General features: G+C 43.5%; 1 protein-coding gene across 1 annotated transcript in view; it reads right to left on the bottom strand.

Moving 5' to 3' along the window:
* The window catches only part of LOC101061510 (gamma-aminobutyric acid receptor subunit beta-2), a 36,487-nt gene that overhangs the window by 4,385 nt on the left and 16,834 nt on the right, over positions 1-15,268 (bottom strand). Inside the window, exons 4-7 of the mRNA XM_029848889.1 lie at positions 13,861-14,081; positions 7,768-7,850; positions 1,626-1,763; positions 458-610 (exon numbers count right to left, since the gene is read on the bottom strand). Coding sequence (XP_029704749.1) covers positions 458-610; positions 1,626-1,763; positions 7,768-7,850; positions 13,861-14,081 — 595 coding nt within the window. The remainder of the gene's footprint in view (positions 1-457; positions 611-1,625; positions 1,764-7,767; positions 7,851-13,860; positions 14,082-15,268) is intronic.

The following is a 15,268-nucleotide window of genomic DNA, read 5'->3' as shown; positions in this document are numbered from 1 at the left end:
ACTGACCCACCTCTGTAATGCAGCAAGAGCAATTTTTTTTTCATCATTTCTAAATCCGTGCCTGTCTTTCGCTTTGGTCACGTGAGACAGCTCAGTCGTCAATCAGTGAAATTGCCTTGTCGAACAAAGCCGGGGGAAGGTAGGCCGGATGGATGAACGGATGGACGGATGGATGAACGGATGGATGGATGGATGGAGCAGGGTTGAAAGAGGGCAGCAAGCTTCTAATAAACACAAAAAAAGCTAGAAGTTTCAAACAAATCTCTCAGGGTACGCAGGTTTTACATAATAAAGAGGGAGGAGGAAATACAGAAAAGCTCTCAAATCAGAGCAGAGGTAAATCACCAGCCGGACGTGTTCAGCTGGGGTGGGTATCTGCCCCTTCTCACAACCACTGCATGATAACTTTTCATCTTCCACAATCTGAAAGTGGATCACATGACTGTAGCTGCCTCACCTAAAGCCACTCTGGCAGCAGAGGCGTCGTAGTTGATCCAGAAGGACACCCAGGAGAGGATGGTGATGAGGATCGAAGGCATGTACGTCTGCAGGATGAAGTAGCCGATGTTTCTCTTCAGCTTGAAGCTCAGGGATAGGCGAGGGTAAGAGCCTGCAGACAGGAAGTTTAGTCAATAGACATGTTCTAGCAAAGATACAGCAACTGGTGATGGTTTCTGGTCGATGTGATGTGTCGGCCGTGCTTTTCTGCCCACTGCTGCTTGTATTTTGCTACAGCTGAAGGAAAAGAAACACAAAGCCATCCAGCCCTGCATCATCCTCTCACTGGAAGGAGGAGGAGTGAAGGTGGAAGAGGAAGTGGATTTAATGAAAGCATCAAGCATCCAGCAGCCGAAGCTCCGGTTGGCATGGCACCAGAGCTGTAATTTCACTTGATGCGATCGAGCGCCGCGGAGAGAATCACTGAATTATTTCTCCATGAAGTGAGGGAACACCGTGAGGTTGAAACAGCGTATATCCATTATACATGAGAACAACAGTGACATTGGCCATCCTTGATTGAAACAAGACACTTGTGTTGGATAAACGCCCAGGCGCTCCTGCTGACGTCCGCATCCCGGAGTCACCCCTGGGTCAATCTCGCCTTTTCTACACCAGAAGGAAACCCCCGTTCGCCAGACTTAATGGAATAGCAGGCGTGCGTGGAAGGGGTGACCCATGCTAACGAAAGGCGCCTTCTCATTGGCGCCCTCCCCTCGTACTTTTTGCACACGTTGGTCCCCGGCTGCAGCAAACTCCCCAGAAAACATACTCAGCAGAGCCGCGGTCCCACTTACGTTCATTCAGGTCCATGACAAATTTATGAAAATGCAGAGGAGGTGAATATTTCATGGTATCAGGCATCGTTCATTTTTGTTTATGGCTGTTAAATAAGTCATATTCCGTCTCCTAGCACAGCAGTTTGATTTCAATTCATGTTGAGACATCGGAGCGGGTCAGTGTTTACGCTCGTCCTCTCCGCATCCACATAACAATAATGAAATGAAATATCCCTGAGAGGGAGAGTATATAAAAGGGCCATCAGCAGAAGCAGGAGCACATATGTGCTTTTAATGGATATTCATTTCTTTAATGGACTGTTATTCATTGAGGTTTTCTGTCATTACCTGTGGAGAAGACCACGTTCTTAGAGATGAGTTTGTGATCCACGATGGAGAACTGGGGCAGTTCGATCTTGTCCACCCCCGTCACGGCGTTGTCACCTCCCCGCCAGTAGAACTCAATGTCATCCGTAGTGTAGCCGTCTGAAAAGAGGCACAGAGGAAAGACAGGAAATTGGTACAGTAGCCTTTATCACAGGATGTTGATAACAGACCATGGCATTAATTAGCTGACACTTGATGGGAGCTGTATCTGTCACCATGCTGTTAAACGTGTAGGTAGAGTCTAAAGCATGCCTCTAATTCCTGGTTAAAATAGGACAGAAACACTAAAAAGGCTCCTGTGAGATTACATTATATTGGGAAATTGAACTGGTAGGATGCCTTAAAGGGAGGAATATAGTAGGGCAGAGTCTAAGTGAAGGACAGAGTCTAAATGGACACTTTCTATTGGTCAGTGAATGGTAAAAATGCCGGTTAAATCTTCATTAAACCCAACAGAGGGCCTTTTGTGGGAAAGACAGAACAAATTACCTGGGTTCTTTGTGAGTAGACACCTACAGACGTACCCTTAACCACAACTGATGCTTTTATTTCAAAGGGTCTGTACAACGAGAAGCTTTGAAATCCACCTCAACATCAGCTCCCCCAGAACCCACCAGTGAGCCGCATGCTGACGCTTTCAATTATGAAAAAGCTGGGTAAAAACTTTAAATTATGAAACCAATTTGCACGTTTTTCCTCGCACATATGTGGACCGAATGTGTAACCTGAAAACACGTGTTGTCCCGCGAGAAATTCAATAATTAAATAGAATTATTAAATAAATAGGCTTGTCATCCCTCTTTCTCACTGCAACGTAGACAAATCGACAAGGAACATGGCGACTGGCCATTAATATTCATCCGCACCAAAACAACGTCCTCTTTTGATTCCACTTTCACCAAATCAGCGGAGACCCCGACAACAGAGCCGACAGTTGATAGCGGCAATAAATGATTGAGGAACAGAGGACTTTATAGTTCCAGCTCAAGAAAAGCAGTTGGGAAAAGAAAAGAAGGGAAAAGGGTGGAAAAAACCAACCAACTTCAGGGTTGCGTAATCCAGTTGGACTGTCCACCGACCCCAGATTGGAGAAGACCAGACAATAGAATGGACGGTTTTGAAAGATGTAAAATCACATCACAACACATCATAAAATGTTAAAGCTGCTATAACGCAAAGCGCTCAAGAAGATTGCTGCTACAATAACGATCAATCATTGCATAAAATCTGCCCGTTAGTTTGAAGGGCTGAATGATGTCCATGATGCTCTTTGAGCAGCAGAGGAGTCAGGCTGCTCCGGCTTATCCTCCACTTAATTGAGAGGCGAGAAGGCAAAACACGCTGTAAATGTTGCTGCCAGGAGACAAAACAACAGCAAATTGTGGCCTTTCATCCCAGAATTGATGGAACCGTCAGGTGGCTCCTGTGTGCATGTGAAGAATTGTCTTTCAGGCCACAGCAGGAGATGGATTAGACAACGCTTTCCGCTGACTCGACATGCAACATAATAATCATTTGTGATGGTAGGAGCAGTTGTTACAAATGCATGTTTCCCGCGACGGCGATTTGCATGCATGTTTGACGAACAAGCTCCGGAGAGTCGCTTGATTGCGCGCGTGGCAGCCGCATGCTAGTCAGCCATTGCTGGGCAGATTTAGCAGACTGAAATAAAAACGTTTGATTTGAAGAAGTGTGCATCGCGTGTTTGTCCTTTGTGTATAAAGAGGACAAGAAAGGGGCCTACAGATGTGATGGGGGGTGAGGGTAAAGGGGGGTAGGGAATGCGTTTCCAGCAACTTGTCCATCTACTCCATCTTCCGTCCTCCTTCTCTCGCTCTCTCTTCGCACCACACTCTGCTTAATTAATACTTCTGTGACCTATTTAGTGACTTTGAATCTTTAAAGAGGCTCTCTCCACCGTCCGCTTTTAACGTGATAAACACCGACACCCACTGTTCCTCTCGACGCGGCTGGCTGTTCACGGCGTGATGGATGTGGAAAGACCCAGCGAGGGTTAAACAGCTTGAGATCTTCTGCTGTTTCATTACGCAGCCGAGCTGAAGCCAATAGGAAAATGAGTCGTTTCCTCTCGAAAACCCTATTTTAAGGCCATTTGCAGTCGCGCCACCGCCACGGCAGTGCAGTCAACTTCCATAAAACACCGTCCGTATTTCATTTCAGGCCGGATTTTCGAGGCAACAAGTCGCCAAACGAGATCTGGCGAAATTAGATAAATGCGATCTCTGCTGGCAGTTCCAGTAAAACGCCTGGCAACTGCATTCTCATTCGCCTAAAAATGATTAAGTGCTTCTACACAAAGTGCAGGGTCTGGAAAAATTCCATTAGTGGGGATGAGATGAAGGAAGAAAAAGCGGGTCAGGTCAGGGGCAGAGAGAAGTAACTTAATTTTGGATACATTTCATGATGCGGAGCAGCCCTCTTGACTGGATAGCACCCGATATCGGAAACGCAAAATTTATACTCTAACAGCAACAGAGAAGCATCTGAGAAGCTGTTTTAAATAATGATGCTGTGATTTGCTTGCCAAGTTTCAGTTGGACGTAAAGCGAGTCAGCAGCATTTTGGAGATTATTCCCATTCAACAAGGCCTCTGACTTCATAAGAATGGGACAAACTACTTCACTTTAATCATCTGGTGGCTGCTTTAGGACTGGAAAATCAAAATGTTTGCACACAGCATGCGTTTGGTATTGAGCAGCATTAGGCGTATTGATATTTAAGAGAGGGTGTGCAACATTACCTAGAAACTCCGAATTTGAAACAGAACTGAGGAAAGATTTGTTTTTAGTCCTCGAACATTTGGTATAGGCTGAGTTTTCCTCACACCTCTGGATGAGTTACACCAGAGTTAAACCTCCCCCTCTTCTCTTCTCTTCTGTGTTTGATGTGATTATCTCCACCTTTCTTCTGTTTCATCCTCTTTGACCCCCCCGTGCTCTATCCATTCATCTACAGGATTGCTGACTCTTGCAAACTGACATCTGACCCCACTGACCCCTAAGGTTCTGATCTATAACAAACCAGAACCGCATATATTTGCATGTATACTGTATGTGTCTGTTCTTCCCCCCTGCCTCTCCTTCCCCTCAGTGCCCCCCCTCCTCTATCTGACCATCAGTAGGAGAGTCCCCATATGATCATGGACCTGTTCAAGGTTTCTTCCAATTAAACGGGAGTTTTTCCTGGCATTGATTCCTCTTTGAGGTCAGCCTTGGGGTTACTGGAGCTGAAACTGTATAAATCAAGTTTAATTGAATTGAATTTAAGTCTGTACTGTCGTTGACTTCTTGGGTAACTTTTCATTTGAAGTGACCGCATACGGGAGACATAATACAATTGATCGTGATAGCAACAATTTCACAGAGAAATTGGTGACGTTTAAAACCGATGTCTATTACAACGTCCATTCTCCGTTTGGGTAATGGCTTCTATCGTGGATTCCAAAGTCAGCGAGAATTGGCAGAGGAAAAAAAAATCATTTACGATGGCATCAGAGGAGATAGCGAAACAATACCATAGCTATTTAACTGGGATTTCTGGCATATCTCCCCGACCGAATCTGACTCCAGGCCTTTTTTTTTTATCCAAGCTTATGAAATAATGTCTCAGTTGATTTGTTTTAATGGGCAAAGAAGGATTTTGGAGGAAGATAAAAATGTTGCTGCAGGCAAAACCAGCCCTTTTGAATGGTTCTATAAGTCATATTCCTGTCTATTAAGCACAGCTGTCATTGTGACACACACTTTAAAGGCTCGACAGAAACAAAACAATAATAACAAATTACACACTGTGATCTGATTTTCCTTATATCTACAAAGACATCGTGGCTCAATGCTATCACAGCTTCGATGCGCAAGAGAGATTTTATTTGAGTCGTCTAATCGCCAGTTCTGGGCAACAAAAACATACTGACATTGTAAATTATTTATCAAATTCCAGCTGTGTCGCATCATAAACAATCCTTTAACACACGGGCTGACCAGTCAAACATGTGAGACGCTGCTCGCTCGCCTGTGTGAGCTTAGAAGGCCTTGGCATTTTTAAATCTGTTTCTGATTAATTTTTGATTCCCGGCAGTTCAAAGCCACTTTTATGTCAGTCTTCGTGTCCAATTAAAAATGTCTTCTTTTCTTCCCCGTGGAACTGAGCGAGCTGCCATCGGCAGCATGACGAGCAGAACATCTGAAGGTTGGTTTAATAAATAAAGGCTGCACTCGCATGTATGTAGATACTGTTCACAGCCAAACAGCACGTTCAGCTTTGTAAAAGATAAATATGGAAGCCACTGTGGCCCGATGACGTAGACCGCTCGTGCAGAAACCCGCTCCTGGTCGGAGATCAGCTGATAAATGAATTGCTGGAAGTGGACCATTATTGATGAAAGGAGCAAATAATTTCATAAGCTTTCTTTAACTATCAAAAAATGGCATTTATTTAAGCATCTGTGGAAATTTGATTGGTGTTTTTAATGCTTGTAATCATATTTGTAATCACACCAGCGCTAACGCTAACAGCTAGTGTGCAAAAACGCTTCAGTGATGCTTAAATAATGTTTGTCAAATACTGACTAAGGTACAGTTGTTACACTGTGTAGAGAATTCCTGCGTATATGTAGTGTTGAGCTGCTATGCTACATATTCTATTAGTATGCTATGTTACCACAGTGACCTAGAACATCTGGGGTTTAGCCCTTTTAAATAATGGAAAGAAGGGTGTTTCTTTGAATGTCGGATGGTCTGCAGCATAAGTTCATGCCCTAGCTCGCTTATGCATCATTGAAATGCTGAGCAAATAGTAAAATGGCAAATGAAAAGCACCAAGGCTGGGAGTGCTGAGTTTTAAACCCACTGGGACCCAACATTACTTCACCTGCGGTTGAGCTAGTGCGATACTTAGAGGTTTTTGTTTGCGTACAAAATGTCCTGCCATCTGTCCTCTAACCCGATTCCCCAAATAAAAGCTTTATAATGTTGAAGATATTTAGCATTTTCACGAACTTGCGCTTGAGTTAAAAAAAATTTTAAAAAATCCAAAATTGGAGAGAGAATTCCACTGACGATCCCATCCAAGACCATGACCATGTTCTGCGCTGTTCCTCTGGAAACCCATGAATGCGTATGTTTATCCACCGTGGTTGCCAGAGCAGGACTCAAAGGATCGCCTGCCAATACAATGGCCAAAGTCATGTGTCTACAACTCGACAGGGGCCTCAAGTCTGATCCGTGGGGCCTCCACGCTTCATGAGTTTCCAGCACTTTTCATCGGTGCCCAGTCAGGTTTGGATCAGGGAATTCTTTTAAAGATCACTTTGACACACAGGACACGGTCCTCAGACAGTTCTGAGCAGGACTGGGCAGTGAGGCAGCATGAATTGGTCTTGGTCACTGGGGACTCTACAGATCTATATTCTAGAATTTTCTCTTGTTTTCCATAAGGTGCCAAAACCTCAATATTTTATGCTGTTTCATTTCCCTGTGCATTTTACAGCAACATTGATAGCTCTTTAGCTGTATTTTAAGTTACTACGTCTGGTTAACTCATAGCTCCGATTGAAACAAACAGAGACTGACAGCGGTTAGTTGGGAAGGCGAGCTGCTGTGCACTTTTAATCACACTTTAATGGCTGAATGAATAATTTCTGCATTCAAAGTGAACTGAATTTTCCCCATACTCCCTCCGTGATCCTGGTATATGTCACTGTGCCTCAAATGAGCACTTTTAAAAAAAAAAATTCATAATTTCCTTATAGAATTATAACTTTTTGAAGATGCCTGCTTGGAATGTAATATACATGATGAATAATAGTGAATATTTTGACAATGAAACAGCTGCCATAGTGAAAGACTGGGACTCTTTTTTAATGGAAAAAAGACCAAAAAAGGAGAATAGAAATAATGTAAAAAAAAAAATTGTCCATGCCAAATATGCTGTAATACACAGGGTTGATACCATTTAAGGGCCAGCCATACCAACTGGAGTACAGACAAATGGGTGTTCTGCTTTATGTTTAAAATCCTCTCAAAAGAATACCAATAAATGCCAGGAGATCATATAGAAGAGATTAAAAAATGGGATTACTCACAGCTCTCTATCTCCAGGGTGCAGTTCTGCTCATCCAGTGGATATCTTCTCAGGTCCATCATGCATGCAGCTGTGGTAGTTATCCTGGAAACATATGTGACGGGGATACGGTCAATTCACAGCATGGCGTTGGCATTCTTTGAGCTGTTTGGTTTGATAGTTGGGAGTTGTTAGCATTTATGGGGCCATTCTGACAGTATATTTAATCACAGCCCAAGAAAATTGTTGATTCTTTGGTTCAACAAGATGAAAGAAAGTGGTCCAATTAAAGAAGTGATGTGGGTTAAGTGTCTTTTCACCGGTGCATGTGAACATACCGCTTGATGTTGGGAATGAGGATTAGAGGGCTAAAAGTAATCCCGATGTCCCAGTTTTAGCGGTGTCTGGATTACCCAGTGGGCCCCTCTGGTCAGACCCCACCTGAGATGTGGCCCAGCTCACCGAAGGGATCAGACCCGGCACAGCAGAGGTGGCGGTTAAGGGCCTGGGATAACCCTACCGGTGTTTGTACTTGATGACCCATAAAAAGATCAGAGCAGCTTTTTGCCAGAAATTCAGGCAATTCATATTTTATCCTGTTATCATTCATTACCAAAAATGTTGCAAAGAAGCTTAATTTTAAAAGAAAAACCATCATTATATCTTCCAGCAGCCCAAATGGTGCAAAATGTTCATCTCTATTGGCGACAGTGTGACAAATCAACAATATATCACCCCAAAGAAAATGTCAAGGCAAACTAATCAATGAGGCTGTAGGCAATTATCTTCTTTTCCATTTAGATGGACTCAGGGGTGATTTTATAGACAGAGACAAGTGTTTTGTGCTTGAAGAGGCAGGAGCAAACACATGACACTTGAGGATTTACTATCTGACTTTTCCCTCTAAGAAAATCCAATTATATCATAAAGGTTTGACATATTTAGTTGTCGTAAACTCAATTTGTAGTACAGCAAAGGAAAGCAGGAATTTGAGTTCTAATTCAGTAGAGCCACACAAGAGAATGGATGTTATAATTATGTCATTTTTTTCCTTGACTGTGGCCATATTTTGATGATAATTTCTTCTTCTTGACCGCGCCTTGACCTCAGTTTCATGGTTCTCGATTCAGTAAGGTTTAGAAAAATAGCTACAAATGAAGCGAAACAACATTCACGACTCTGAGGGATCCAGCTGTGATCGAGATACGCTGTTTGCTGATGTGAGATGACGGTCCAGAGTTTTTAAAGATGTTGGATTGCTGGTCCTTTCAGGAGCGCGCACTGAATACTGGTCACTGCTGATTTGGCAGGAGGCGTAAAAAGAAGAGAACTTTTGAGTGAACATTTCAAACCTTTGACGCCCATCCTTTTTGTCCTAGGTTGATGCAAAGAAGGTGTAATTAGTGCCCAGATATATTTTAATGAATTAAATCAACACAGCATTTAACGTTCCAACGCTTGTCACAACATTTGGACAGCGATGAAGAGGAGGAGGATAATAAGAGTAGCCAAGCGTGAGTGAATAGATAAGGTTATGTTGTCCATCAGACATGTGGGGAACCAAAGAACATGTCTGAGGGTAATAGGCTGCCATTCTTCTCTGTGCGAGAACTTGACTTTCGCCAAAGCAGTGGCCACACAGCAGCACGGCATGTTGGGTAATCGCCTGGGCACACCTGACAACACAGATAAATATGTGCCAGAGGAGAGGCTCATCTTGAGTCCAATCCTCTGTGTTACATGGCAAAGATAATCACTCTGGCATGTCCCAGCATCTCTCTCTTCCTCCTCACTGTTCCACGATTCAGACCAGCCCAAGCGACAATCGTTCTGCATTTAACAATCTAAATGTTGTTCTGTCTCCGTTTTTTAAAAAAAAATCTCTCCGAGTTATTTCAACAACCGTTGGTTTTTGTAAGCTGTTACGTGCATGTAGAATTATCTGCAACTGAGCTCACGCTAACCCTAACCAACTAACCCTAACCCTAAACCTAAACCCTAACCCTCACCCTACCTGAGGGTAGGACAGGTGGCGCAACAACAGCATCAGCTAGCAGTCAGCTAGCAGTTCTGACAGGTGTTTCAGATATCCCGTAATAGATTTGGATTGCAATGCTGGGAGATATCCGGAGTGTGAAGACGTTAATCTGTCCTTGAATGTCAAATAAAAAAAGTTGGCAGTCAGAGTTGGGCTTCCCTCACATAAAGATTAACAGTTTATTGAAAACGTGGATCTTTTCCACAACTTTTGATGCTCCTGTCATGAGATATTTGAACGCGAAACCTTAATGTTAACCTTTCCCTGCTCTGTCCTCAACATCTGTCAACATCTGTTTTTTTATACTAACCTCCCCTAAAGTGGTACTCTGCGCTTGAATTTTGTAAATGGTGATTGGTGGATTACAAAAGCGAGGCAGTAATCCTCAGACTTGGTGCTGACAGACATGGTTTGTGCATAAAAGTACATTAAAAACACCATATGGATGAGGTAAAAATGTCAAAAATGCCTTTTTCCTTAGAGACAATCAGCAGATGGCTTTCCGGCTAGAGCCGAATTCTGCAGCCTGTTTCTCCCCAATATCGCTGTACCACACTGTGCTTTACTCAGAAAGCTGCATTTTTATTTTTTTTTATGTTTTAAATAACGAAAACTTTAAGTGGATCGACTCGGAAAAGGTTTGGGTGACCTCTGAGAACGAGGGTGAGAAACGAGGCTCAGGTTTCCATCCGAACCACGTTCTCCTATCCCATCCACATTAAGTCGGTCCTCTCGGATGGAGTTGCCGCCGGTGACGGCTCTACATGTTTAGTCGAGCAGTAAATTACTGGTTGCGATTGGGCAACTTTCTGATCTGTGTGACAAGTTGGAAGCAGAAACCCAGTGAGAACCAGAGCTGCCAGCGGTGTACACAAAGACTGTGCGGGGTTACGTATGTACCCCATACACGGCACGGGAAATATCTGTCACACGGCTTTTTCCATTTACTCACACATGCTGTCCCACTTGTCCTATCCAATAAAGGATGCACAGCCAGGCATCCTTTTTCCTCAGATGCTTGGTTACTGCCTCGGGACGTCTCCATCCACACCAACTCTATGACACCCATATGGTGCTACAACTGGTGGTTGGCCACAAGGGGAAACCTAGAAAATCTATTAAAGGCCCATTACTGAAGCTCAAGAAAAGGTCCCACTCCTTCTCGTATGGTGATTCATGGTGGGTCATGTTGAATCCACTTAAGTTTTAAGGCTCAAGGAAGCTCACAAGTATCATTTTTATTGGGTTACAAGGTCATCATTTGATCTTTCAAGCCTGATCAATACTACATAACATTGAACTTGAAGCAGTTCCATTCAGGAAGGAGAGTAAGACAGTTATGGTCCATTTTACTGCCTTTAAAATTCAGCGAGTTTAATTCAGAACCAAAACATGTGCTGCTTGCAATGTTATTTGACATTTAGGATAATGACAGCATTTGGAGAGCACTCATCCTCCTTGGCCATCTGGTTCCCACCTACAGCAGAGCAGAAGGAAAAGAAAATAGTTGGCGGGAGTGGGATGTTCATGGAACCAGAACACTTGGATACAACAACACTGCTCATGTAATCAGCCCAGTCTGAATACTGGAATACAAAACCTTGTTGTCCTTGAAAATACAAATTCATTTGGTATTAAAAAGCTCCGATGCCACTTAGACCATGTTTCCTTGGCGGGGATTAACAAAACTCTGCGCTGCCATCGTAAACTCGGGAGAACTTCAGTGACAAACAAGACTCGGTTCAACAAAGAACATTCAACCTTATCAGGAACAAAGGCAGCAGCCTCATTTAGACAGGCTTTTCAAGTCTACCCTGCCTGAGAAACATGCACAAGTTTGCCATTTGTTCCCCTCCTTTGCTTTAGGCTGTCTGGTATTTGTTGTTTCATCACCAGGTAAAAGAATGCCCTTGAAATGCTGCTGTGGTGTGGGGGCATCAAATAAAATGCAATATGTAAATATAATACAGGCAGACAGCTATGGAGCGCATGCTAATGGATGTCTGCAAATGAATCTGCAAACAATAGTTTGTTCCATCTTTGCTTTTAGTGTCTCTAATGAATCTCCGGAATGAAGGAAACCTCAAAGACAGTCAGGCTCTATGTGAATAATCGCCATTCGGTTCATTGAATGCAGCATTGACATTGACTGCATCCAGTTGAATGTCTAATAAAACGCCTGAAAGGGGACAGTGTCCCTTTTGATAGCTCCCACAGCGATGGTGTATTAGTATAGATTGAAAAGACGCCTCTTATTTGAGAACTCTTATTGGCAACATTACATTGGTAAATTAATTACATCTTTAACTGGTGCTGCTGACACCAAGGCAATTAATGGGTTTCTTTAGGGTTTGTATAGTAAATCCCTGCATTATATTATAAGTTGGTGTCTCTAAGAGGCACAAGGACATCCAGGATGACACAGAGAGGGGAAAAGGGATCTCGGGGGCTGGAGGTGCTACACCTCAGCTGTTTGTCAGCTTCCTTTTTGTCTTGACAAGGGTGCTCACAGAGTACCGTGGGATTCTGCTCCGATCCGTCCAAGGCAGTCCGACACAAATCAAAAATGGGTTGTTCGTTGCAGTTTTTTGAAAGCTATGTGTGTCAGTCCTCCCGCTTTGTTTTTCTCTCTGCCAATGTTTTCACATCCGCTTCGGCTGAAATGCTACAATTCCAGCACCCTGTTTTCCGTGCTTGAGTCTGAAGCATCGGTGCGGTGCTGCGAATTCCCCTTGTTTCTGAAAAGCAGGTGCTACTTTGGAAAATGCCAAAAAAGCTAACGTGCTTTGCAGAATTTAAGGAGAGCGAGAGAATAAATGGAGTGGCAGTCATTAAAAATCTCAGCTTCCGACACTCTGAGTCAACAAGAGCGTTCCCGTTTTGTGGTTAGAAACTGTCAATGTGTGCTTTTTCTTGTTTGCTGATGTCATAGAGTTGAAACAAAAAGGGAAGAAAAATGTCTTCTTTCTTTTCAACATCTATCAAAATATTATTAGCAGAGGAGCAGCCGAACGGAGCCGTGGTGACCCCATTTCAGATGGAGGGGAAATACAAAAACAACAAACCTGTCAACAGCTCCAGGAGCTCATAAGTAAGAATCAAAATGGCATCTGAAATAACCACCTGACATTTCGAGGAGCTACTTAGCATGCTGCAGCTGACCAGAAAATTAGCTATTTATCCCGCTAACTGACATGGCGCCCTGCTCCCCGTTGGATGTTTGCTTGATCATTAATTGAGTGAATCATGCGGAAACACGAGATGTGTGCTAGTTAAAACCAAAAGCAGGGATGTCGGGCAGTGGGATGCCTCATGGACAACTTAAAGAGGGGCAGTAATCTGCTTTATTTAACCGTTTCAAATGAGATTTCACCGGTTGGACAGAAAAAACACTTCCACGAAAGTTTTACTAAACCTAATGAATATGTGACATAAATAATTGAGCTTATGTCAGTTTTAATGCTAATGTGTTGCATTATATTTCCTCCCAAAGGTTTTATGAACATGAATGTGGGGCAGCAAATTCATCCAAGATGTCACAATAAAGACTATTTCCTAATCTTGTATTTCCATATGTGTCAATTGTCAATGTCTTGGGTGATAAATAATCATCAGCAGAGAATATTTAGATATTCTCTAAATAGGAAGGCTTATTTAAAAATAAGAAAAGAATAACACAGCCAAAATTGCAGATTATAAAGTGCCTGGCCTTAAAATAACAATAATTACAACAACTGGTGGTGCATTCATGATGTGACGAGTTCAGAGAGCATGCAAATTACAGAAGGCTTTAGTTAGTGATATGCATGTCCTGTAATGAGGACACAAGTAGGTCACTTCATCAACATTTTAATTTTTGCTCTGGGGCAATATTGCACCTCACATCAGTAGTTTTCTTCATCTGGCTCTAATGAGCTAATTACTGTTTGAGTCTAATGTTGCAATCTTTGCCTCATTGCCACATTAGCTGCAGAATCCTTTTTTAAAAATACCTTTTAGGGTTCTTTGAGCTGTGATTTTGACATGCAGCTTATCACCTTTGGTCTTGTTTTACAGCCAAAGAGTTTTGGGTCTCACCTCAGCCCGTAGAGAACGGTGCCGTCCGGGTGCAGTCGGATCATTCTGTTTTTCACCGTGACGCCGTGGACGAACGATTTCTTGTCGTTGAGGAAGTACGTGTCTGGTACCCAAAGCTGGTCGGCCACCCGGTTGTCTAAGGTCAGGTTGAGCGGGATCTCGGAGTAGGACAATCGCTTGTCTCGCCAGGCCTGCTGGAAGTACATCGTCAGCGTGTAGTCCTGGAAAGTGCACAAAAAGGGAGCAAGAGAGGGCAGAGAGGAAAGAGAGCATGTTACCCCCAAAAAGTAATCATTTCAGACAGTTGCTCTGAAATCCTCGGCTGTACTCCACAGTTAGACCCAAGCAGGCTTCAATATTAGATGAAGTTCACTTAAAACCAAATGGAACAGCAACAGGGGCCGGAAAAACTCCAAGTACAACACAATAGGGAATTACTTCTTTTAAACATCGAGTTAAGGCAGCCGATGTGAAAGTGTGTGTGTGGGGGGGGGGGTGGTTGAAGTGAGAGAAGCAGATGGTTGGGGTTTGGTGTAACCTGTCTTGCGTACGTACAGTCAAAGAGGGAAGGAAGGGAACAGAAGAACACACATGTTCCAGACAAATGACAACAAAGCAACAAAAAGGAAAAACATCAAATCAAAAAAATTGACTTCCTGTCTTTCTTCCTCTCTCTCCCTCTCCTCTCCTCTCCTCTCCTCTCCTCTCCTCTCCTCTCCTCTCCTCTCCTCTCCTCTCCTCTCCTCTCCTCTCCTCTCCCTGTCCTCCCTCTTCTCCTCTCTCTTTACCCAGCCGGCCATCAGCAGGAGGGTCCCCCCTACATGAGCCTGGTCCTGCTCAAGGTTTCTTCCTGTTAAAGGGGAGTTTTTCCTTGCCACTATTGCTTGTCTGGGGTCAGGCCCTGGGATTCTGGAAAGTGCTTTGAAACAATTTTGATTGTATAAGACGCTATATAAATAAAGATTGATTTGATTTCAGTGATGTTATTGAGATGCACTCTGGACTTACGTAACACATCCAGCGTTTGATCTTTTATTTACCCTCTCAGAATTTGTCCCCTCAGATCACGTCAACTGTACGAGCAGCAAGTAGCATTTGGGGGTAAGAGGACGCGCGTTTGAGGACACGTATGTTTGCCCTCAACGTGCGAAAAATCCAGCTGGCAGGTGACTAAACGCAGCTACTTTGTAGCGTCGCAAACAAAAATGAGGCATTTTTAAACGAAACCGACCATGTGCTGTAGCTCAATGAAGGAAGGAAGGTCATTTCCAATAAATAAATAAAGAAAGGTAACTAATCTTGCTGTCTCTTGGACTTTTCGTCTCCCGCTGCCACTTCCTGGAAGAGGCTGATCGTGCATTTTCGTGTGCGCCTGTCGGTTACAGATCTGACATCCCGCGTCACCTTG

Source organism: Takifugu rubripes, chromosome 15, assembly GCF_901000725.2.
Source record: "Takifugu rubripes chromosome 15, fTakRub1.2, whole genome shotgun sequence".
In the NCBI taxonomy this organism is placed as follows: Eukaryota; Metazoa; Chordata; class Actinopteri; order Tetraodontiformes; family Tetraodontidae; genus Takifugu; species Takifugu rubripes.
The sequence above is the reverse complement of the archived record's forward strand: the minus strand, read 5'-3'. Positions and strand labels throughout refer to the sequence as shown.